General features: G+C 30.1%; 1 protein-coding gene across 1 annotated transcript in view; it reads right to left on the bottom strand.

Annotated features, from left to right (window-relative positions):
- LOC101491033 (callose synthase 3) overlaps positions 1–16,260 on the bottom strand; it is a 22,775-nt gene extending 6,515 nt beyond the window's left edge. The window contains exons 1-29 of the mRNA XM_004497323.4: positions 16,103–16,260; positions 15,727–15,944; positions 15,301–15,401; positions 14,633–14,757; positions 14,457–14,550; positions 14,188–14,298; positions 13,979–14,095; positions 13,782–13,874; positions 13,310–13,401; positions 12,883–13,009; positions 12,553–12,690; positions 12,350–12,426; positions 12,164–12,257; positions 10,810–10,932; positions 10,564–10,681; positions 9,629–9,963; positions 9,447–9,499; positions 9,287–9,347; positions 8,901–8,982; positions 8,773–8,822; positions 8,602–8,688; positions 7,659–7,793; positions 7,469–7,563; positions 7,272–7,356; positions 7,034–7,194; positions 6,366–6,489; positions 6,174–6,274; positions 5,957–6,089; positions 5,717–5,868 (exon numbers count right to left, since the gene is read on the bottom strand). Coding sequence (XP_004497380.1) covers positions 5,717–5,868; positions 5,957–6,089; positions 6,174–6,274; positions 6,366–6,489; positions 7,034–7,194; positions 7,272–7,356; positions 7,469–7,563; positions 7,659–7,793; positions 8,602–8,688; positions 8,773–8,822; positions 8,901–8,982; positions 9,287–9,347; positions 9,447–9,499; positions 9,629–9,963; positions 10,564–10,681; positions 10,810–10,932; positions 12,164–12,257; positions 12,350–12,426; positions 12,553–12,690; positions 12,883–13,009; positions 13,310–13,401; positions 13,782–13,874; positions 13,979–14,095; positions 14,188–14,298; positions 14,457–14,550; positions 14,633–14,757; positions 15,301–15,401; positions 15,727–15,919 — 3,257 coding nt within the window. The 5' untranslated portion in view covers positions 15,920–15,944; positions 16,103–16,260. The remainder of the gene's footprint in view (positions 1–5,716; positions 5,869–5,956; positions 6,090–6,173; positions 6,275–6,365; positions 6,490–7,033; positions 7,195–7,271; positions 7,357–7,468; positions 7,564–7,658; positions 7,794–8,601; positions 8,689–8,772; positions 8,823–8,900; positions 8,983–9,286; positions 9,348–9,446; positions 9,500–9,628; positions 9,964–10,563; positions 10,682–10,809; positions 10,933–12,163; positions 12,258–12,349; positions 12,427–12,552; positions 12,691–12,882; positions 13,010–13,309; positions 13,402–13,781; positions 13,875–13,978; positions 14,096–14,187; positions 14,299–14,456; positions 14,551–14,632; positions 14,758–15,300; positions 15,402–15,726; positions 15,945–16,102) is intronic.
- Positions 16,261–25,558: the final 9,298 nt, after the last annotated feature.

Genomic DNA, 25,558 nt, shown 5'->3' with positions numbered 1-25,558 from the left:
CACTATTCATCGCACGGTACTGTTCATCGGGAAAAAAAAAAAAAAAAAAAACCTCTTCCACCATTGTTTCGCTGTTGGTTTTAGGTAACTACTTATTGATTATGGCTACTTACGAAGATTTTCTTCGGTGGAGAGAGTGTTGTCAGAACTCGAGTTCCGTTGTTTCAGCCGCACAAAGTGGTAATTCACCTGTTTGCATCTCACCTTCTCATAGCTCATGGATTCTCGATTCTGGTGCATCTGATCACATTACTGCTAATAAGACTCTTTTCTCCTCTCTCACAACATCTAGTTATTTACCTAGGATAGTCTCAGCCAATGGTTCCCAAACACAGTCTCAAGGGATTGGCACTGTCCAAATCCTCCCTACTCTGTTAGTTAAATCTGTCCTTTATGTGTCTGGATGTCCATTTAATTTAATTTCTATCAGTCGATTGACTCGTTCTCATGACTGTGTTGTCACATTTACTAATTGCAATGTTACTTTGCAAGACTGAATATCAGGACGAAAAATTGGTGTCGGATGTGAGTCTAATGGTCTTTATTATCTCTCAAACCCATCAACAGCGTGCCGCCCTACCACATATTCTCCTCTTACTATACATGCTCAGTTAGGTCATCCGAGTCTTCCCAAACTTCAACAATTAGTACCTAATCTAACCAAATTATCTAGCTTAAATTGTGAGTCGTGTCAATTAGGGAAACACACTCGTAGTCATTTTACTGATCGAGCTAATAAACGAGCTTCCTCCCCATTTGCTTTAGTTCACTCAGATGTTTGGGGTCCCTCTCGTACTATTTCCACACTTGAGTCTAGATATTTTGTTACCTTTATCGATGATTTTTCCCGTTGTACGTGGTTATTTTTAATGAAAAATAGGTATGAATTATTTTCTATTTTTGAACAATTTTATAAGGAAATTAAAACTCAATTTGGTGTATCCATTCGCACTTTGCGCAGTGGTAATGCCCGCGAATATTTGTCCCATCAATTTCAAAATTTTATGACCTCTAACGGCATTCTTCATCAAACATCTTGTGCTCATACACCTCAACAAAATGGGGTAGCCAAACGCAAAAATCCGCACCTTACTGAAACCACTCGTACTCTCCTTCTTCATGGTAATGTACCATCTCGCTTTTGGGGCGATGCTGTTCTAACGGCGTGCTATCTTATAAATCACATGCCTTCGTCTGCTCTTGATAACAAAGTCCCTCACTCGATCCTCTTTCCTGGTACCCCTCTTCACTCACTTCCTCCTCGGGTCTTCGGATCTACATGTTTTATACACAATCTCACTCCTGGTCTTGACAAACTTTCAGCTCGATCATTAAAATGTCTTTCTTGGTTATCATCGGTCCCAAAAAGGTTATCATTGTTATTCTCCTACTCTTCGACGATATCTCATATCGGCTGATGTCACATTTTTTGAGTCTGTTACATACTATGAGTCGCTTCCCGATCCTTTGTCTGCAACTATTCCTCTGGACCTACCAAAGTCTATTTCACCTTCTCTTTTACCATTAGAGCCTATTACGTATGCCCCACCTGAGACACCTCCTGTGGCCCCTCCCACTGTCCCACTTGAGACTCCTCTTGTTGATCCTCCAACTGTACAACCTCTTCAGACATATCATCGTCGTCAACCACCATCGGTTGTACATGTCCCTACACCTGTTCTTGATACCGAGGTCACTCCAAACGCTCCTTCACCGCCACCTCCTTCTTTATCGGATCCGACCCTTGATATTCCTATTGCTATTCGTAAAGGTATACGTCCTACTCGTAACCCATCCCCTCATTACATTGGCTTGAGTTACCATCGTCTTTCTCCTTTGCATTATACTTGTTTGTCTTCCCTGTCTTCTGTTTCTATTCCTAAATCTCCAGGTGAAGCTTTATCTCACCCAGAGTGGAGACAAGCAATGATTGACGAGATGTGTGCACTTCAGAGTAGTGGTACATGGGAATTGGTTCCTTTACCGTCTGGAAAGTCTTTAGTAGGATGTCGTTGGCTTTATACGGTGAAAGTTGGTCCTGATGGTAAGATTGATCGTTTTAAAGCTCGTTTGGTAGCAAAAGGGTACACTCAAGTTTTTGGCCTCGATTACAGTGATACTTTCTCCCCTGTGGCTAAGATGGCCTCTGTTCGACTACTCCTTTCTATTGCAGCCATCAGACATTGGTCTCTACATCAACTTGACATTAAAAATGCTTTTTTGCATGGTGACCTTGAAGAAGAAGTTTATATGGAGCAACCATCTGGGTTTGTTGCTCAGGGAGAGTCCTCTACCATGGTTTGTCGACTTCAGAGGTCTCTCTATGATCTTAAACAGTCTCCTCGAGCTTGGTTTGGTAGATTTAGCACAGTAGTGCAACAATTTGGCATGATTCAAAGTGAAGCTGATCATTCTCTTTTTTATCGCCACTCAACCCAATGGTGCATTTACTTGATTGTCTATGTAGATGATATTGTCATAACTAGTAGTGATCAACAGGGCATACTCCAATTGAAACAACATTTATCTCATCAGTTTCAAACTAAAGATCTTGGCAAGCTCCGCTACTTCTTGGGTATTGAGGTAGCCCAATCTAAGGACGGCTTAGTAATTTCACAAAGAAAATATGCTATGGATATTCTTGAAGAGACAGGTTTGTTGAATGCCAAACCGGTTGACACTCCTATGGATCCAAACGTCAAACTTCTACCTAATCATGGGGAGCCATTTTTAGATTCAGGGAGATACAGAAGATTGGTTGGTAAATTAAACTACCTCACAGTCACCCGTCCAGACATTTCTTTTGCAGTCAGTGTGGTAAGTCAATTCTTAAATTCTCCTTGTCAAGAACACTGGGATGCTGTGATACGAATCTTGAAATACATTAAAGGTGCTCCAGGAAAAGGTCTAATTTATGAAAACAGAGGACATACTCAGATAGTTGGTTATTCAGATGCCGATTGGGCAGGCTCACCCATTGATAGGCGATCCACTTCTGGGTATTGTGTACTTGTTGGAGGAAACTTAATATCTTGGAAGAGTAAGAAACAAAGTGTAGTTGCAAGATCTAGCGCTGAAGCTGAATACAGGGCTATGGCATTAGTGACCTGTGAGCTCATTTGGTTGAAACAGTTACTCAAAGAGCTTCAATTTGAAGAGGCAACACAAATGACATTAATATGTGATAATCAAGCAGCATTGCACATTGCCTCTAATCCAGTTTTTCATGAGAGGACCAAGCATATTGAGATAGATTGTCACTTTGTAAGTGAAAAGATCGAATCAGGTGACATCACCACTAGTTTTGTTAATTCCAATGATCAATTGGCAGATGTATTCACTAAGTCTCTGAGAGGTCCTCGAATCAGTTATATATGTAACAAGCTTGGTGCATATGATTTATATGCTCCAGCTTGAGGGGGAGTGTTGAAAATATATTTATATTTATTACATATCATGTAAATAGGGATAATATCTCCCATATTTATTTTTGTATTTATTGCCTTGAGCCTATATAAAACGGACTCCGTTGTGTAGTTCAGACACACGGTTTCACCATATGTCTCTCTCATTTTCTCTTATTCAACATAGACTAATCCTAATAAATGACAAACCAAATAACAACAACAAATGCGTCTTATCTCACTAGATGGGGGGAATAGCATACATGGATCAAATAACACCATAATGTTTTATCATACATCATTTCAATAGCCAAACCATTGACATCTCAATCTTTTTTAGAAGTTTTTCCTTTAGTTTTTCTTGGTCTTATTCTCTACCTCAAGCGGTTATGGTTCCTCTAGTCAAACCATCGGCCTCTTAACCTTTCTTAATCTTGCCTATGTCATGCTTTATTGAAAAGTTGTACATAGTTGATCATTTAGGGGTTTGTTTATGGGTTCAAACTTATTCCCAAGAATGTGCGGTTGGGAAGCATACATTCTCATGATCATTTTAAGTTTTAACAAATTATGTATGGGTACTTTTTATCCCTGGAAATATGATCTACTCATATCAACAAGAGAGATTGTTAGGACTTAAGATTAGTAGTTAAGTTAATAAATTAGTAGTTAAGTTAATAAATAGTTAGTTAAGGTTGTTATAAGACTATTTGTATAAATAGAAAGGTTAGGGAGTTAGAGAGATATCGTTGAATATTTGTAATTGTGAATAGAGTATTCTCTACTGTGAAGGGGAAACCCTTGGAGGAGAGTTTTCTCTCCTGGTTCTCAATAAAAGTATCTTTCATAGGAATCCAATTCTTGGGTTCCTAACAAAGAATCTCCAGAAATAAGGAAAAAATAGTAAACTAAGGAAACTATATCAACAATAATAGAGAGAAAAATCTTAATTATGACTATAATCAACCCATAAGATTCCCTTAAAACTCATGGAATAAGCATGCATATATTGTGAGAATACAAACTATCCATTGCATAATTAGAATATTTTAACACCATTAATGCAGTGAAAGGAATTGATTCAAATAAAGCTGTTAAAATTCAGTGTATGTTTTTTAATTATTCATTGATTCTACAATATCCTAGGCTAATTGTTAGTAGTCCTAATCAACACAACTTCCTAGACATTGAATGTAATTATTGCAACATCATTATAAATAGAAGGTGTGATCTCACAAGAAACACAAAAATATACTTATATTTTTAATGGTATCAGAGCAGCTTTTGATTCTGTAACCTGTCTTTGTGCTTCACTACCGCTGCTGACAACGATATTTGCCGCCGGCAGCATCACCTTTCAATCTTTTAATTTTTTGCCACAAACAGTTGTTCATCATCGTCAACTTCAGCGGCCCTTTTGTTGTCTTCTCTGCATTTTCCAGCTGCGCCATAACCAGCGATTTTTTCCCCATAATTATGTGCTTATTTACGTTGTTACTGTTGTGCCAACACCAGCTGCACATTTTCCAGTGCGACCCACTGCCTAATACCACCACAAACTGCTGCAAAATCCTCCGGCGAACACGACGGTGCTTTTTCCGTCGCCAACCGACACAGCACACATCATCACACGCATCCACCTTCTCTACGCGTGGGTGCCACCAGCGCATGCACCTGTCTCTGTCCACCATATTTCATTGCGGCTGTCGCAAACGCCCCTCTACAACCTTTTGTGGGTCTTTTCACCATTTGGTGATTTTTCAGCAACCTCTCATCTGCTGCTATGAGAACTTAGTTTCAAGGACAAGATACCATTTGCTCACACAATCATTGTTTTTCCACTGACGATCAATCCGGTGGTGACTCTATTCCCACATATAAATCATATTAGTGGCATTTTCACTGATGATCAATCCAGTGGCGACTCTTCATACATGAGTCATTAACGGTGCCTTCTCTTCTCAAATTAGTCCAACAGTTTTTTTTTGTGATAAATGTTTTGAGGTAACGAGCTTAAAGCGTAGTAAGCTTTAGCTTGAGGGGGAGTGTTAAAATTCAGTGTATGTTTTTTAATTATTCCTTGATTCTGCAATATCCTAAGTTAATTGTTAGTAGTCCTAGTCAATACAACTTCCTAGACATTGAATGTAATTATTGCAACATCGTTATAAATAGAAAGTGTGATCTCACAAGAAACACACAAAATTTTACTTATATTTTTCAAAAGCAAATTAAACATAATTTCACTTAACTGGTTCACGTGTTTCATCATAAAAGCATAGCTAAATATATAGAACGAAAAGAATGCTTACGAGAATGAAAGCATGTTGCGAACTTTGGGTGCTGTAGGCATATCCATAAACAGTGAATTTGAGAAAAAAGAAATACGTCTTTTGGCTTCTAAGTTAGATGGTACATCCATTGCTGATTCTTTTGTTGTAAGCAGCAAGTATAGGCGCTTAATCTGAAAATGTTAAATATAATGTAAAACATCATCAGATATACACTTCGCTATTCAAACTCTCAGCTGAACTGATTAATTAGTAGCAAACCTTCTCTGTCCAAGCTTCTGTAACCGAAGCAATTGGAAACCTGATAGCCCCTTCAGATGCAAATAACTGGTGTTGTTGCTCAAGAGGAAGCATCCCTTCGTGTCCAGATCCACCATGTACAAAATCTACCAAGCTATACATGCAAAATGATACAATCATAATCACAGAAGGAAGAATATATCATTTCAAGATGCAGAGACCTTGAGATTATCATCACCTGAATATATGATCCTCCATCATTATATCCCTTGTCACCACCTCCAGCATGTCCTGGAATAGAATCACAACTTGGTCCCTGTCTTCTTGCTTATTGTCTAACTGCATTAAATAAAACACTAGATAAGATTTTGACCAGCTACATATTCACAAACTATAATGTATATTTCAGAAAGGTCAGTTCAAACGTTACCAAATATTTGATTAGTTCAACAAATTGCCCATAGAGGCTAGGAAGCGCACTCAGTTTGAATTCACTTATTAGGTCACCAACTTCAATATGTTTGTCTACCTCAGAGAAAATGTATTCTATAACCCTGAAATGAAAGGTGCCAAAAATATTGAAAATAGGGTTTAGATAAACAATGAATTCAGAAGTTTGTTAGAAATTGTAAAGATAAAGCATCCAGATTGAGGTTGTTAGAATATTAGAAATATCTTATAATATCTTTTATATTATATTAGAGTATCTTGAGTTATTTTCTATGATCAACTTATAATCATAGAGAATCTTAGAATATCTCTCATTATTATTATGATTTATTCCTTATTTAGGATTGAGTCTATGTTTCTCTATAAATAGAGATTAGTATTCAGTCATTTGTAATCAAGTTACCATAAAACTATAATCAATAATATTCAAACCCTTATTATTTTTCTCTCCTCCTTTTCTCTAAAATCCCACAACTTCAACAGAGGTAACTGGTCATTTTCAAAAAGCATTTTTATCAGAGCAAATATTATCTGTTACAATTTGGATCGACTTAGGAATACTACCTACTAATGAATATCAGTCAAAGTACCGCTACACACATCAACAACCAAGTAAACAACTGCATTATACTGTTTTGAAGGACTTACTGTTTCTCACGATCCCCTTGAACCAAGTACCTAATAATGCTCTTAAATGAAGCATAACACTCCCGAACAGCACAATACATATAGTTGTCAAACTCAATTCTTTTTCTCAGCTCTCGATCCTTTCCATTGCTGTCCTTAGCCATATCCAATGCAATTGGAATCTACAAAAGCAGATAGACAATTACTGATGGACATTAAGGCAGCAAACTTTCAAAAGCAAAACTCTATATAAATAAACCTTGCTGGCGAGTAGAAATGGTGGCCATTGTATAAGGTCCAACTCAGGATCAGCCCAATAAGGCACAAGCAAAAGGTCCATTTCCCTGAACAGTATAACCACCTCAGCTCACTACAGTAAAAAAAATATAGTACTCTACCGAGTACCAAAAGAGAAATGATCAAGAACCAGAAACATAAATGTTCCCTGCAGATTACCTATTACTGATAAGATCTTCTTCTCTAAAACTAGTGATAATTTGGTTCCATAGTTGTGCAAATCTTGCAGCTTCTTTACCTTTATTAGATGGGATCTGTATCGACAAGAGAAAAGTAAATTTGAAGTGATGATACTCTTTATAATCACAAGTCCAAGAATGAGATGGCAAAATAATCTAAAACAATTAACCTGATCAAATCTGCGAGATAAAGTTGCTTTCAATCCTTTCTTTCTTGGCTCACTCTTTTCCTCTGGGATCAAACAGGCATTAAAGGCACCAGGCAATGATTCAAACCGAGATCTAAGCATTCCCAGTGTCCTTATCTGAAACCAGTAAACAAAATGATTAGGTTTGGAAAAAGATGAGCAGGGAATGATGGAATAATATCGGGAACAAACAATTTTTTGATGAAGAAATAATTCATGAAGTTGAAATCCTTGAAGCTCAACCACCCTAATCTACATGCATCTGTTAAGTTGGACTACTAGAACAAGAAAACCAAACTCGAGACTGATCCAAACATAAACTATAGGACTACACAGGGAAAAAGACACCACAAACCTATAACTAAGTTATAAAATCCCAAATAATAATCTTTTATAAAAAAATGTGTAATATAATAATAATCATAAGCATTGTTTGCTTGTGTTGCAGTAAAGACCAATCAAGCAAAGAAAATAAACAGCACACAACCACCATAATGCACAGTATATTAGTATAAAAGCACATACACCAACGAAAATCTTCGGCAACCACAGAAAAGAAACTTAATTTTATTTTGCAACTTCTGAAAACAATGACTTAACTTGAAAGAAAACAACCAGGTACAAATAACCACATTGTGAGACTCTAGGATGTTTGACAGTTATACCTAACAAACAAATGTTTGTGTGTGTGTATGGACAGACAAAATTATTTGTTGAACTTGAAGAACTGCTAGGCATTTGGGAAAAAAGTGGCAAAGGAGAGAAACAACACGAATAAGATATCAAGTATGGAACACAATCCATGCTTCTTTAGGATCCCAACAAGTATGTGCAAAACAACAAACAACCAATAAATAAGCAATAAAAACTAAATATCCAAACAAAACCACTAAAAGAGATCATAGAAGTGAGCAAATCTACTAACCTCACCGAGGCGACGGAATGCCCCATAAATACCACCAAATAATGTCGAGAATATGGCATACCAAATCTGGGTATCCATGAAGTATACCTGAAAAGGAAAAAGAGATAGAACAGTAAGTGAAGTGGTGTTTATTAACAGACTAACCGAATTAGATCTGTTTCAAAGACATACCAAAATAATTGGAGCCCAAAGGGCAATTACAACACCAATATTGTTTCGAGCTGCAAAGCACACAATTTATGAATTCATTTGTGCAAAAATGAAATAATATGAAAAAGCCAAGTGTTCAAGTCGTCTACCTCGTGGAAAGAATTCATGCCACTGGAAATGCGTGATTTTTACACTCATTATAGCCTTTGTAGGTTCTACCAGAGGTTTTATCTATAAAAACAAAATACACAGCCTGTTAAAAAAATCAAATTAATTTATTGTTTTAAACAAACAATAATTGCTTGTGGTATAGCTTGTGTGATGAGACATAGTTAAACAAGCAAAAACTGATTCAGGAAACATTATGGTACAAATTTCATAGGTCGCACTAGAGGTTTCATCTTACAGAAATAAGGACTTTAGGATCACACGTGGATAAGAGATATGCCAAGTTCTAAGGACCAAAAAACAAGACATGCATATTCGTTCACACAGTTGTGGGAAATTGTGGAGTTCATGAATGAAAGGGAATTACCTCAATATAGTAACTGAATGCTAACTTTGTAATTAACAAGAGAACCCAAAACACTGTGTACCTGAGATTATATTCAACGACACGCTAACATCAGATTCCAAGGAAAGTTACATTGTCCACAACAAAGGAAAACTTTTTAATTTAAACTCTAGTTTCTTACTTGAAAAGGGAAAATGTGCTCTCATGCATCCCCCTACCGACATAGAGACGGGGCTGTCAATCATAAGGCATCAAAACCACCAAGTTAAAGACAATTTATCTCAGTTTTAATAGCACAACAAATATTGTTTGATGTACCAAGCCAAATGATAAACATAGAAAAAAGAGTTGTCAATCTCCTACCTGCGACCACCACATCATTAGCATCACAATCCTATAATTTGATCTCTCAAGAAAACGCCGAATGAGTGGGAACAAAAACAATATGGCAGCTAGCATATTTGGTGACAGGTATACAACAACGGCCATAATAAACATTGAAGGTGAATGCGAATTGCTTCCAAACCAACTTTGGATGGTTTGAGCAAAGCCAGGAGGATTGTCCCACGTATAAGCATATGTGACCGATAGAACAATCACCCATGCTGCAGCTGAAACAACTTTTAGAATGTATCTTAACTTAACATGCATTGACATACTCCGTTGTGCTTTCCAACTGAGGATCACATCAAGAATAGCTGCCAAAATTAACATGAAATAAGAAAATGTAACTATAAACAACCTGCTCTTTTAATATAATACTAGGATAGTTCCCAGGAGAGAAAACCTGAAAGACAAAAAAGTTGAAGAAAGAAAAAAGAGTATTTTGTTGATGTTTCAGTAACTGCATCATGCCATATCAGAAATTCTCACTAACTAGATAATCTTTTATTAGCGAACACTTGTTTTTTATCAAAATAAATGGCATGAAGGCTAGTGCTAGTATAAAAAATGGGAGCAAAATGCTTCCCTGCCATCCTATTTTGTCCACAAGTAAATTCTATCAGCATTTTTTCAATTTGCTTTTCCTGCTCTCTCTGCTTACTTTGTGTAGAAACGTCAAATTTTTAATAGTGTCTGTAAAATAGCAATTGAAAACCACAAAATTTCCCTTTGTTTCAGTAGCTATTACTAGTACTGATTGACCAATCACTAAAAGGCTCCAGAATCTAAGTCAAAGTAGCAGATCCTGCAATTTTATATAGAAACTAAATTCACTAGTTACAAAAAGATAAAACTGGCTACTGAACAGCATCTAGCAGCAATATTATGTTCTAGTAAAATTGGATGTCACCTACCTTCTCCGAGCTTTAATATAGCTGCTGTTATAAACACACTAAGTGCCTTCTTGAAAACATCACCATTAAATATTGCACTTGGATCCCCAGATCCATTCCAAGCAACAATAATCATAGCCTAATGACAATTTTGCACTTTCAGAAATGGATTGTGTTTTGTAAGACATTAAAAAAAACATACTTGGAATACATACATACATATATATATATATATATGGCAACAATAGCATAGAAAGTATTCATTACCTGTAAGCATAGAATGAAAAAAATCCACATGCGATCAAAACTTCTGAAAATATGCCAAAATGACCTTATCTCAACAAAGTTGGCCTTTCCAACCCATCTGTCCTTGTTAGCTGGCTTGTTATCCTACAAGTTCGAGCTTCTATCAAGGCTAAAATCCAGTGCCGCATATAAGTTTCAGGCTTTCCACAGTAAACAATTCAAATTTACTTGTATAAGATAGTGAAAATTTTAATAGCACCCATTAAGCGTTTTAAATTATTATCATAATCCCAATCAAACATAGAAGAATCTACCCATTTTCAGCCCAGCATTCAAGCCTCGGCCCTAAACCCTAGAGTTAATACATTTAATTTTTTTCAATTAAAGAACATATCAACCAGTAATCAGCCCGACTAAAATGCATGCATGGATCAAATTTCAATGGACTGTATGCATCTAATAAATCTCAGAAACAACTTTTCTCTTCTAAGAACGAAATTCTTGAAGAGATTAAGAGACTTAGAATTTGTGGAATTGCTTGAGTGATCATTACAAAGTTGATACTAACAAGAATTATAAATAAATAAATAAATAATCGATTAACAAGAAAGTATATCAAAGGATAGTTTAGGTTTGTTTGGAAGAGGAGTTTCTTAGAGAAAAATAAGTGAGGGTAAACTTTTCATTTTAAAATCAAGATATAAAAATGAACAAATAGCACCATAATTTTCAGGATAATTCATCATTTTATTTCTTTCATTCAAAAAATTATTAAATTTAAGAATATTTATTTCAAATGAAATATTTTGCTTCTGAAACCCTCCACTCCAACCAAACATAATAAAAGTTTTCAATGCTACACGAAAATAATTACTATTAATGCCACTTGAATCTAAATGCCAATTTAATGCTCTGAAAAATCCATCATATATCTTATTCAATTAATAGAATAAAAACATGAAATTTGCAAACCAAAATTGAGAAAATCTTTATCTTTTGAAAACAAAAAAAGTACAGTTTCCTTTAAAGCATTACCACATTAACAACATCCATTTGACTTTAGCCTAAAAGAAGATTCCTAGAAAGCTTAACTCCCCACCAAAAGTACCATAAAAGCAAAATGTAAATTCCAAGTTCCAAGTTCAATCCACTTGCAAATTGCAACAAATTTAAGATATGAGCAACTCTTCTATGCAAATATTATAGAAGTATCATCCTACCATGCTCGGGGGGGCATACATACAGAAAAAACTTTATGTAAATGATCCACAAATAAAAAATGTCCATGGACTCTCCACAAGACTATTCTGAGGGGAAAACAGCTTACAAAATTAAAAATAGTTAGAGAAAATGAGAGGTCAGAATCAACGCTTACAGTCAACTTATCAAAATATAGCTGTTCAACTGGAAGGCAAAAGAAATCAGCATCAGCACGCATTGGCCAACCAAGCCGAAAACAATCAACTGACCTACAGTTTTTATTGAAAGTTAACACCCAGACAGGTATAAATAATAAACCATTCAAGGCAAAACAAAAAAGGAAAAATAAGCTAATCCATACCAGAAATATTCATTTATATCATCATAGTTCCTCCATTGCGAATGCTTTGACCTGCCTCTTTTGCTCCTTTCAGCTTCCTATTGAACAAAGCAATCAACAAATATTTACAAAACATTATCAATATCATGAAAAAAAATATGGTTTAATTATGTACAAACATAGTAGAAAGAAAAGAAGAAAATAATCAAAGGCAGAAAAAGTACCTTTGCAATCACATTATATATGGGGGTTACAACTTTCCTTAAGAAAGCCTCCTCTTCACCTCCATAGGCTGGCTTGATATTCTCTCCCGTCATTGGACTAACATTACCAGCAAGCATACCATACAATTCAAAAGCCATCTACAAGAAGCACCATGAAAAAGATTCCAAAGCATATCAATATTCATTCAAGTTCAACAAAGGAGTAGGTTTACCTTCAAATAAATCGTTCAATGCCTACAATGTTGGCAAATGCCAAAAACCATAGGGACATACAAACTTAAATGTTAGATATATATAAAAGTATTCTTGGGCCTCTATGACAAAGCTTACATGGTGATATATATAGCAAAGGCACTCTGGCATGAATCTTAGGTTGGCCGCTTCACCCCATATTAGAAGATAAAGACCCATGTATAGTAATTTACGTTGCTGCACTTCTTGTTGTATGGTTGGCAGCCTGCAATATACATCGATTAAATATGCTGCATGAGAAACTAACATATACCTATAGCTCTTGGGAAATCTAGACAGATTTAAAACAAGCTGCAAATAAGAAATCAAATTCAAAATTGAAAGTCGTAACTAAATTTAAGAGTTCATATGACAATTTAAAATTACAGCATAAAATGTATAATGAAAAAAAAAGTTTAAAATCTCTCTTGTTCTCCACTCCTCATTATGAAGCTAAACAAATAGCTGCTAGTTAGCAAAACAACAGTATAGATATCTTTCCACATTAAGAGAACATGATTCTCACCAAAGGCTACTCTTTCGACCCAAATACTTGCACCACTTTTTGTAATTCTTGAAAAGCTTCTTCATCACTTCTGTCAGTGCGCGCTCATCCAACTAAGCATAATGTGCACAAGTCAGAACCATATTAACACGAATCAATAAATGAATATTCTAATGAATAATGAAAAGAAAAATATTTAAATACTAAAAATTGAAACATCAAGTGTTAAATATCTCCCCCCAAAATCGGTAAGAGAGTGCATTCATATTCATATAGAAAGTTTGAAGAGGCACTCAAATCTATGAATATATTGAGCATGCCATTTATGAGCCCAAAAAAATAACACACATTTAAAGATTTAGATGCTACATGACAACTAAATGAATGCAAAGGAAGCACCTTCAATATTTAGAGAGGGGGGGTAAAATGTTCTCTACAGAATTGAAAATAGAGAGGAAAAAATATTGTATAAACCATCCAGTTAAACCCTGACCTTAGGCTGTTGATCAGGCTTGGGAAACTGTCTTATATGTACGTTTGCAAGCAATAAGATTAAATGCTCTCTCTGATTTGCCACATTGTGCTTCTGTATTTTATACAAGAGGTGGCAAACAAATCCAATTGATTTTGTTAGTAACAAATAAGCCATGAAGTGCATAAACAATTTACCAGTTCCAGATTCAAATTTACCTGAAACCCAAACATTGACCCGAGCCAATCCAAAATGTCTTCATCTTTTTTTTTCTTGTAGTCCTTTGGCCAGGAAAGACCTCTTGTGCTACGAAGAGCAAATACAGCAGCTTGGATCTGCAAAGAGTGGTGGATAACTATTATTTTCACTGAAAGTTGAAAGAAATGGGGATCAGAATTATGCTCATATATGAAACTAGAGACCCTACCTCAGGAAATCTCATTATTGCCTGATTTGCACTATCAGGATCAAGAGGAAGAATATTGTAAGGAACTAAGATCTCTGTTTTCTCGGCAACTTTATCTTGAGTCTCCAAAATCTGTTACAGTGCCAATGGAAAATCAATCATGACTCATGTATAAAAGGCGGGTGAAAATAAAAATTGTTAAGCAAAAATTCAATAATTGTGAACTAAATTTAATATTTATAAAGTCTCACATTGAAAGAGACAACAATACAAGAGCAAGGGAAAGTTACCTCGCGATCAACTTCCATAGATTGTGTCATATTAACAGCCTTCAAAACCTCAAAAAGAACATTAGCAGTCTGATATGCCTTGGTTAGCTGTGCACTGAAAGTGAGAAGACAGGGTCACTGCTAGTCACATGAAAGGTACAGAACATTTCACAACGCACACTACATAGATGGCATACCGATCAGCCTTATCAGCAGCATTTTGTAAAGCTTGGATATATTTTTTGTAGTAATGCTGATAAAAACTCTGCATCTCACGGGCATCACTCTTCTTTACCCTTCCTTTCAATGTTGGATCATTTTCCTAAGAAATATAGATCAAAATCAATAAAGATGTACAGAACTTAAATGAAATATTTTTTAAATTAATACTGAGGCATTACCACTTCTAAATCTTGGTAGGGGCAACCGTTCACATTCATTCTATATAATAACATGATAACAGGAAAATGGTTGGTAAATAAGATGTTCCAAAGAGAGCATTCCCTCAACTTTCAGGGTGAAATCAGTAACAGTCTATATTTATCAATGGAAATTATTGAAATATATCAAAGGAGTTAAAAGCATAACATAAGAAACACAATCAATACTTTCTTCCAAAGCTTTATACAAAGAAACTGCTACATGAACATTACACAACAACAACCCAAAGCTTTATCCTAATGTGTGATGTCAGCTACATGAATCATAAAACAATGTAATGTCCTGGCACAAATGATGTCTACTTACAGACCATGTGAATCCAAAACCTTTTCAATATAGAGGAAAGGAGCAAAACCACAACATATTACTTGGAAAAGAAACACAATAATTATATCTTATGCAAGAAAAGCATGTTACTGCTTACTCTTTCCAGACGTTGAAGAAGAGCAGTTTTAAATTGCCGAACACCACGACCACTTGAAGTAGGGTCCAATCTATGAGCTTTCTCAAACGCATAAAACCGACCTACAATAGCAAAAACACACATCCTCAAATAGAAATACATTTAAACACGAATAAATAATCACAGTGTTTACATGGCACACAATTAAAAGGGGAAATGTACAAATACAAAACTAAGCTGGTAAAGAATAATACTAAAATTAGTACTAAAACCAAAGCCTGCATTGCGATAGTAAGTAAATACTGAATGATACTGACACTAGACTCTAATCATTATCAACGCAACTAATATAATCAGAAGCAAGTGAACACTTGAAAAGCCAGAAAATGCATGCGAAACGGAAACTACACACGGTTGAGAAAAAAGCAGATTAAGAAAATAACTTACAGAGATAAGCAACTCTAGGATGAGTCTTTTCAACCTCATTAGCAACACGAAGAATAGGAGCAATTTCAACGAGAGATGAAGGCACAACTTCACTGTCAAAAATGGCTTCACCAAGGTTTCCAGCAGTTTGCGTCCGCGTTATTCGTCTCTGCGGCGGTCCCTGAGACTCCGACGGCCCGGCTCTCGACGACATTGTCTTCTCTCACCGACCTAACTTCCTTTCGATTTTCAATTCACCAAAAACAACCACGAAACAAACAGTTTCAGAATCCTAACCATGCATTTCACTAAATAAATAAAATAAAAAGATAGTAATGATAACGATAATAAGCAATGTGAAATTCGGTATGCATTTGAAGAAGAAATGAGAGCTTACAAATGAGAGAAGAGTTGGAGGGGAATGAAAAAGCCCTAATAGTAATGCAGAGAGATGAGAATGAGAATGTTTTGAGGCACGAATATAGAGAGTGAGTGTGTTTTGTAACTGTTGTTGTTACTTGTGCAAGCTCGCTCGCTGGCTCAGAAGCACATGCAGCTTGAAATAATGGACTCTACGGTACTATATTCGTCAAGCCGAGTCATTCAGTGGGTCCGTTTCTTCTTTATCTTCGTTGGCTTCGTAATATATGCTCCTTTTTTTTCTCTAAATAACGTTTCTGCCATTCAGCTTCTTATTCAAATTTCAAACTAACGGCTTTTTTTATTTAAAAGAAATTTACTGTTATATTTTTTCTATATTTAAGGCTCTTTTATTTAGGGGTTTAGGGTTCGGTTGGGACAATTTTGACAAAATTCGATATTTGAACTGATAGATTGTTTTGGATTGAGTTGACGGGTTATATATAAATAGTAATATATATTAATTAAATAAAAATATATTTAATATTTTAATATTTCAAAAACTATAAAATTTCAATCACGTTCAATTCTTTTAAAAAACCAACAATCTCTCGCACAAAAAAATAAATCCAACTATCTTCAAATACATAGATAAATTCAACAAGATTCAAATACATATGTAAAGTCAGCAATAAATTCAACAATATATAAAAAGTATAATATTGTATTGTATATGTGAATTTTAAGTTATAAATTTACAACAATATATCGAAGAAGTGTATTAAATCAAATTTTGATTGACATTTTTAATAATTAAAAAGTATTTGGAATTTAGATTGAAAAATTTTATTTTATATTATAAGTATAGTAGTTATTTTTTTATTTTTTTTATAAATTATTTCCTTCGATAGTTTAATAATAGACCTTTACATTATAATTTGGTCTACAAAAATTGATTTATTTGGTTTATTATAGGCTATTTTGGAGATTTTAATCTTAAAACTTGAGTATAATAAAAAAATTTGCAATTTTAATAATTAAAAAAGTTGGTAAAATAAATTTTAGTCAATGTACACATAACATACCAATCTAATGAGAACTCACGCGTACTAATCTATGTGATGCATATCAGATGCTCACAATGCACACACAGCATGTCACACTCAAACATACACTTCGACAATAATAACCCAACAATCACAATTCAACTCATAAAAATAATTCAATTCATAAAATACATCGAACTTGACCTTAGAAAAACATATATCAAACTATTTATATTAATTAACATATGTCATGTCAGAGATTAATCAAAATTTATCACAATCCGATTAGTATATATCAAATTATACAAACCACGGTTATCCTATAAATTTATATAATTTGGTTTTCACAATCCTGCCACATTTAATAATTATTCCCAAATTTTTTTAATATGAATTTTATAAATATAAATTTTGGATAACCATTTGAACAAAGTTTATAAATTATGTAACAATTTTATGAATAGGCATATACGAAATTACAACACCAAAACGAACTAAAGCATCACAACTTATAAATTACAAGGATACATTATGTCTATAAAAGAAGAAGAATCAAACGCTATCGTACTTGAAATTGTTAGGATACGATAAAAATCGAATTCGATTAAATTGGTGATCGGATCGGTCACTCCACGCTCTATATACACTCCTACTCCTATTTTACTTAGATAAATTCTATAATTTTTCAAAAAAATCATTTTTAAAAATAAATAAAGTTACGATTAATTACTCTTAAACAATTAAAATCAATTGTATATTGTATTGGATACTTTTTTTCATGAAATGTTATAGAAATTTTAAATAAATGTATTTTTATTAATATTATAAAAAAATTAATTTAGTATTTAATAATTGATTATGTTTTTTTAGAGATTTAAAAAAAGATATTATTAATGAAATTTTTTTGTTATAATAAAAACCACTTTTAAAAAAATATTTGTAAAAATCATTTTTATAAACAGCTTTTTATTTGAAATAGTTTTAGATTTTTTTCTAAAAAATAAGTTTTATATCATTTTTCAATTTTTTTTTAAATTTATACAAATATATAATTTTTTTAAACTCAAGAATGGAATATTATAATAATATTATTTTATGACTATACTCAATCATTCGAGAAGGTTAACAAGTCAGTATTTTATTAATAAATTTATATAATATTTTATTAATAAATTGATATTTTATAGACAAAAAAAAGATAAAAAATTATAAAATTAATTTTTTATTTTTTTAAAAATTAAACCGTAACAAACTTTATGTAGTAATTAATTAATTATGATATTACTCTAAATAAAACCTTTTTTATTTTCCTCGTGTAACCAGAAAAAAAATGTAATACTATTTAATAATTGATTAATTGTATAATAAATTAAATTGTAGATATAAATCAATTAAATTTAATTTTTGTTAACAAGTTCTAATATTATAAATTTAATTTTTCTACCCAATGCATATGCTTTTTGTATTTTTCCTAATATCCAAATACTTCACATTCAATATCAATACTAATATGTAGCTTAATACATCATATTGGTATTTATTTGTAATTATATAATAATTTATTCTTTCCAATAATATATTATCTGTAAATGTTAATATTTAAAATAACGTGTGTATAATTTCTTATAAGTATTATGAAATATATTAGTTGTAGGTATAATTTTTATTTCTCATAAATTTTTGGCTAAATTGTATCCGCGATCGCTTAATTTAAATTGTATCTTTTTTCTTTTCGAGTTGGTCCTTTTATATTAATTTTTAATGACAATTTGATATTTTATGTTTTAAAATGTCAACAATGTTGTCTTTTTTTTTTACAAAAATTCAAAAAAATCATCAAAATTTTCAAACAAAACCCATAAAATTCATTATCATCTTCAATAAAATGCAAATTTAATCAAATTCATAACTTAAATATTTAAATAAACTCATATTCTCATTCTTTATTTGATGTTGTTGGAGATGAAAATATGAGTTTATTTGAATATTTGAGTTATGCATTTGATGAAATTTGCATTATATTGAAGATGATTATTAATTTTATGGGTTTTGTTTTAAAATTCTGATGATTTTTTTTTTTTGAATTTTTGTAAAATAAAGGATAAAATTGTTGATATTTTAAAACAAAAAATATCAAATTGTCACTTAAAATTAAAATAAAGAACCAGATTGGAAAAATTAAATAAATAAATGACTAAAACGTTAATCGAAATTAAGTTAATGAACTGCAAGTGCAATTTAGCCTAAATGTTTTTAGCAAAAGTAATTATATTTGAGATACTGTTATTCATTAAACGTGAACATCTCTTTCAAATAGGTTATTCGAATTTTGAGTCGGTACGTCGTGGAAGCGTATTCTTTTGCTATTAAACCTTTTACGATGTATACTTTGTTTTTTATAATTTTATCTTTCTTACATCATTAATGAATGATATTTTATAAAATAACTCATAATTTTTTTTTTATACAACATTGATAATATTTCTTAATTTTTGTGAAACTGGAAAAATGACGTTTAATTTGACACAAACGAAATATTAATGCAAAAATAGTTTTACAAATTTTGCACCATTTAATTAATGTAATTAAATTTAAGGGGATATGTTTAACCTCAAATTAATTACATCAATAACTTATTATTTAGAATATTAAAAAATCTATTTGGTTAAATATACTTATAATAATTACCCTTGCTTCTGTCCCACAATATTTGATGGATAACTTCAATTTATTTATAAAAATAATATATGTTTTCCAAACCGACCATACATTTTTAAAGCATTTATACATTATTCATATTATTGGTAAGTAATCCAAAATAAGAAATAGATTAGTCAAAAGAAAAAAAAAACAGAAATTGAAACATGTTGATGGTGAAATATATATTTTCAAAACAAAATAAAAAGGCATTTATATGCATCAAAAGGCAAAAAAAGAAAATGAAAACTCAAACTATTATGATATATTATCTTAAAATGGTTGCATGATATATGTAGCACACAAATTTGAAATAAATATTTTAAAATGACAAAATTTGTTTAATGTGTTTTACGCATGCTTGTGCACTTAACAACTTGAAATTTAAATTTTTGCTAAAAGAGGTATCAACTTTAATATATGACATAATTTAAATAAGATTACATTTTGTGAAGATAACTTATTGAAAATTAAAAAACATGCACTAATGAATTAATTAAATATTTAATGATCTTCTAATATGTCACATTTACTTCTTCAATAATTGTATCACAGTCTTTGTTTACGGTGGATACTATTTTGTGCATATTCTTATATCATAATCTCAAATAGTTTAGAATATAAAGTATGATGTATGTCATTTGTATAATGAAGAAATTTGTGTAGTAAATCTATGTTTGGAACAATGGAAATGAAAAGAAAAAGTTAGAGAAGAAAATAAAATATTTATATTGAAAAAAACCATCTCCTTTGTTAAACATTGAAAATAGAAATAAATAAGTATATTTGGTAGAACCCACTCAATTTATCTTTCTCCTCAAATTGAAAATAAATCGCATCAAAGTCATTCATTAATGTAAAATAACAACTACACCTCTACTTTATTTATTTTAATTTTATTTTTTGTACCATGTATTTTTTTATAGAGATATTTACGTGATTTTAGAAAAATACTTATTTCTTTCATCTCACTTTTTCACTTATAACAAATTATTAGTTAATCCTTTCATTTTCTACTACTTTTTCCTTTTTCTCATCTTATTTCCTTTCACGTTATTCCATAAATCAAATAAAGTGTAAAAGATGATGATGAAAAATGTTATAAAAATTACATAATCCAATGTTAATAAATAAAAATAATATTATTACAATTGAAATAGAAATGCACTTAAAAAAATAGAAATGCACCGATTTAATATATAATATTCAAAAAAATATGTCAATATAAGTGGAAACATTAATTTGACGTTTACCATTTAGAGTAGAATATGATTTGATTTATAACAATTAAATGAATTAAATATAGACTTTTTTCATTAATTGTCATTGAAAAATATCAATTTAAAAAATATAAAATCAATAAATATTAAGTGAGATAATTTAATGCCACGTGTACTATATGTCATTTTGCAAGAGATTTATGTATAAAAAAAATTAATAGTCCATGTATGATATGGTCTCATATTTACGACTACAAAATTAAAATAAAAACCACTAATTTTAACTAATTATTTAGTTAAAAATATTTATTCATGTTTATAATAACATGAAGAAAAAATTCAAATTTACTTAATTGATTAATAATAAATATTTATCTCCTATATGAATTGTAAGTTCTAAATTGTGAAAAATTATAGTAAATGAAATATAATTTTTCATATTTTTATATCAACGACATCAAAAAAAAACTTATTTTAATTAATTATATAGTGAAAAATATTTATCCATTGTATAGTGAATATAATAATTTCAAATTAGTATATTCTCATTTTATTAAGAAAATGTCATAAAAACACCAAAAAATATAAAGTATGATAAAATTTTAATTAATATATTATAATTGTTCTCCGACAATCTTTAAAAAAAATTACAAATTTAACTAATTCTTTAGTAACAAATATTTATTCCCTTTTATAGTGTTTATAATACATTTGAATCACTATATAATAATTGTTACCATTTTTATTTAGAAGATACAAAAAAATACACTAAATTAAAAAAATTAATTAATGACAAACAAACATTTATCTCGCGTATGAGTTGTATATTTCAAAGGTTTATTCAATGACTTCTATTTATAAAAAAACATGAAAAACATAATATTAAATTTAACTATTTACCCTGTGTAATATTTTTAAAATAAACACAAATTAGTATATTATAATTATTTTCATTTTTATCTCGTGTAGGAACGGTACACTTCAACTTCTACTTTAGTGACTGATTTTCATAAATAAAATAGGAAAAATTAAAATGTAAAAACATTATAGTTATTGTATTATTATTGTTATCATATTTATGTCGTTGATGTTAAAAAAATAAAAATACTAATTTAATAAATCATTTAGAGACAATTATTTGTGTCATGTATAGTTTTTATTTGGTATATTATAGTTATTCTCAGTTTTTAGAATAAATAAAAAACTATTAAATTTGACTACTTAATTAGATAGAAATATTTTTTCATGTGTATGAATTGTATACTAGAAAGACTTCTTTTGGTTACTCTTTTTTAGAAAGACAATATGAAAAAATTAAATTGTGAAAAAAATAAAAAAAAAAATAACATATTATAATTTTTTTTATTTTTATGTTAATAATATTAAAAAATAGCACAAATTTTAACTAACCTTTTAATGATCAATATTTATTTTTTTATGCTGTTTATAATAATTTCAAATCAGTATATTATAATTATTCTCATTTTTAAATAAGACATATAAAAAAACAATAAAATTAACCAATTAATCAGTAGTAAATTTTGTCTTGTTTATGAACTGAATGCTCCAATAGTTTCTTTGGTGATTCATTTAAAAAAAAATAACGTAAAAAATGAGAGTGTGAAAAAATTATAGTTGTGGTACTATAATATTTTATTTATTTTTATATCGACGATTATAAACAAAATATTTAATTTTAACTAATTTTTTGATGTGTGATTAAAAAAAAATCAGTTTAGTATATGATAATTATTTTAATTTCTTATTTAGAAGATAGAAAAATATGAAATTTAACTAATTGATTAGTGACAAATATTTGTTTGGTATATAAATTGTACATTCTAATGACTTATTTAATTAATCATTTCCCTAAATACTATCTAAAAAAAACGTAAAAAAATTTATTGTTAATGTATATTATAATTGTAGTTGGACTATAATGTTTTATAGCCTAAAACATAAATTTTTCGTTAATCTTTATTATTGTAGTTGGACTAAAATATTAGCTCGTCATGTTACTTTATACAATCATTATTTTTAGTTTATATTTTTGAGTGACAATGTTGAAGAATTTTTTAGAACATAAAAATAAAAATAAAAATAAAAAGTATATATTTTCTATACAATATTTTTCTTAACACTCTTTTACGAAGGAAATAGATCCTGTTAATTTTGAGTTCGACGGATAGATAAATAAAATTTAATTAAAACATATTTTATTCGTGATTCATACTCGAATAATAATTAACAATATATAAAAATTTGGCAATAGAATTATTCAGTTGGGGAGAAAAAATTGAATCCTTTTATAATATATGTGTACCTCATTTCATTTAAAGGGTGATACTAAGTTGCGTATTAAGAGTATTTGTTAAAAAAAAATGAATTAAGAGAAAAAATTTGTCTTTAAAAACAGAATATTTAAAATCTATAGTACTAAAATTACAATTTTCATTATGATATTATATTTGGTTTTTTATTCTAATATTTTTTTTTATAATCTCTTAAAATAAATTATATCTGATTTATTAACATGTCTAATTCTTACCATTTGCCAACATTAAACCACATTAGTGTTAATTAAGTTAAATACATTTGTATTCCGTATAAAATTTTAAAATTAATTCTTATTAAAAAAATTTAAATTTTTACTCTTTAAAAACATTATTTTATTCACTTTTAGTTCCTATTTAAAAAAAATTAAAAAAGTTAATACTTTTAGTCCTTAAAAAAAGTCTCTGTAAAATCATTAATATATGGAATAAAAGTGGATACATTTTTGTAAATAACTAAACTTAAAAGATCATAGTTATTTTAGGACTAAAAACATATATAATCCTTGTAAATTAAAATAGATAAATAAGATATGCGATGAGATATCATTTTAAATAATCAAATGGAATATAATTAAACCACTTTTAAAATTATTTAAATAGGAAATGTGTAATAGTGATAGTGTTGAAATGGATAATTCAATTAATTAAAATCTCCAATAAGAGAAATTTGACAAGATATCATTTTTTCGATTATTATATTTTGATCTGTTATGGGGGAATGCATATATATGGCCACATTTGTATAATTGAAAGACTAAATCAAACGTTTCCTTATATTTTCAAGTAATTTAATGAAATGGAACCCCAATCCTAATAGGTATATGAGTTGCAAGATTATTTTAAGAACTTGAACATCAAAACTATCTCGATAAACTTTTCATGTCAGTAAAATATTCAAAGAAAAAAACTAAAATATTTAATAATTAAAATCTTTAAATAAACTCATATTTTTATTAGAATGTAAATTTTATCATATTTTTATCATCTTCATTAGAATGTAAATCTTTATCATCTTCATTAGAATTTTATCATCTTCATTAGAATTTTATCATCTTCATTAGAATTTTATCATCTTCATTAGAATTTTATCATCTTCATTAGAATTTTATCATCTTCATTAGAATTTTATCATCTTCATTAGAATTTTATCATCTTCATTAGAATTTTATCATCTTCATTAGAATTTTATCATCTTCATTAGAATTTTATCATCTTCATTAGAATTTTATCATATTTTTATTAGAATGTAAATCTTTAAATAAAATTAATTATCATCTTCATTAGAATGTAAATTTTATCATATTTATAATTAAAATCTTTAAATAAACTCATATTTTTATTATTTATATTTTTAAATTTTTGTAATAAAATTAAATAAAAGACCAAATCGAAAAAAAGAAGATAAATGACTCCAAAATTAATTTAAATGACCTCATGAACAATCATGTCTTAAAAGAATTATTGAGAATTTTTGGAAAGTTTGTGGTGGTCATGACCCGTTTCAAAGAAGCTCTACATCCGACAGGATATGAAAACACATAATGAACCTAAAATATTTATATCATTGAAGACAAACTATAACAATTAAGTTTTTTTATTTTAATTGAACATGAAGAGTTCTTTATTCTTTTTATGATTTCTTAGAGGTATTTTATATTAGAGATAATAATTCAAGACGCATTAAATATAAATATATTTTTTAACAAAAATTTAAATTTGAGTTTATCACATTTGAACCCATTATGTCATCCTCAATACCTATTAAATTGTTTTTGATATAAAAAAGAAATTAAAATCAAACTGAGCTCCTTATATCATTAATCCATGTCACTATGTAAAACTCTATACTTTTATACTATGTATAAATTAAATATGAAAATTTGGTGTGAATTTTTCCTTTTAATTTTACAATTTATCTTTCTTTATTCATTTAAGTAATTGATTTTTTATTATAAAATATCTATACTTTCTGTTCCCGTTTAAACTATTTTGTTTATAATTTTATTATTCCATATCAATTAAATCATATGTAGTAACTTATGTTATCAATGACGTTACACGTACACTCAAATAAAAAATTAATATTATTAAATTAATTAAAGAAAAATATTACTATTAAATTAAAAATTAAAAATAAAATAAAGGAGAAATCAAGAATCGATCTTTTAGGCGCTATTGACGCGTGTTCATCACG

The sequence above is a fragment of the Cicer arietinum genome, chromosome 4 (assembly GCF_000331145.2).
Source record: "Cicer arietinum cultivar CDC Frontier isolate Library 1 chromosome 4, Cicar.CDCFrontier_v2.0, whole genome shotgun sequence".
NCBI classification, from domain to species: Eukaryota; Viridiplantae; Streptophyta; class Magnoliopsida; order Fabales; family Fabaceae; genus Cicer; species Cicer arietinum.
Note: the sequence above shows the minus strand (reverse complement) of the source record. Positions and strands in the feature narration are given on the sequence as shown.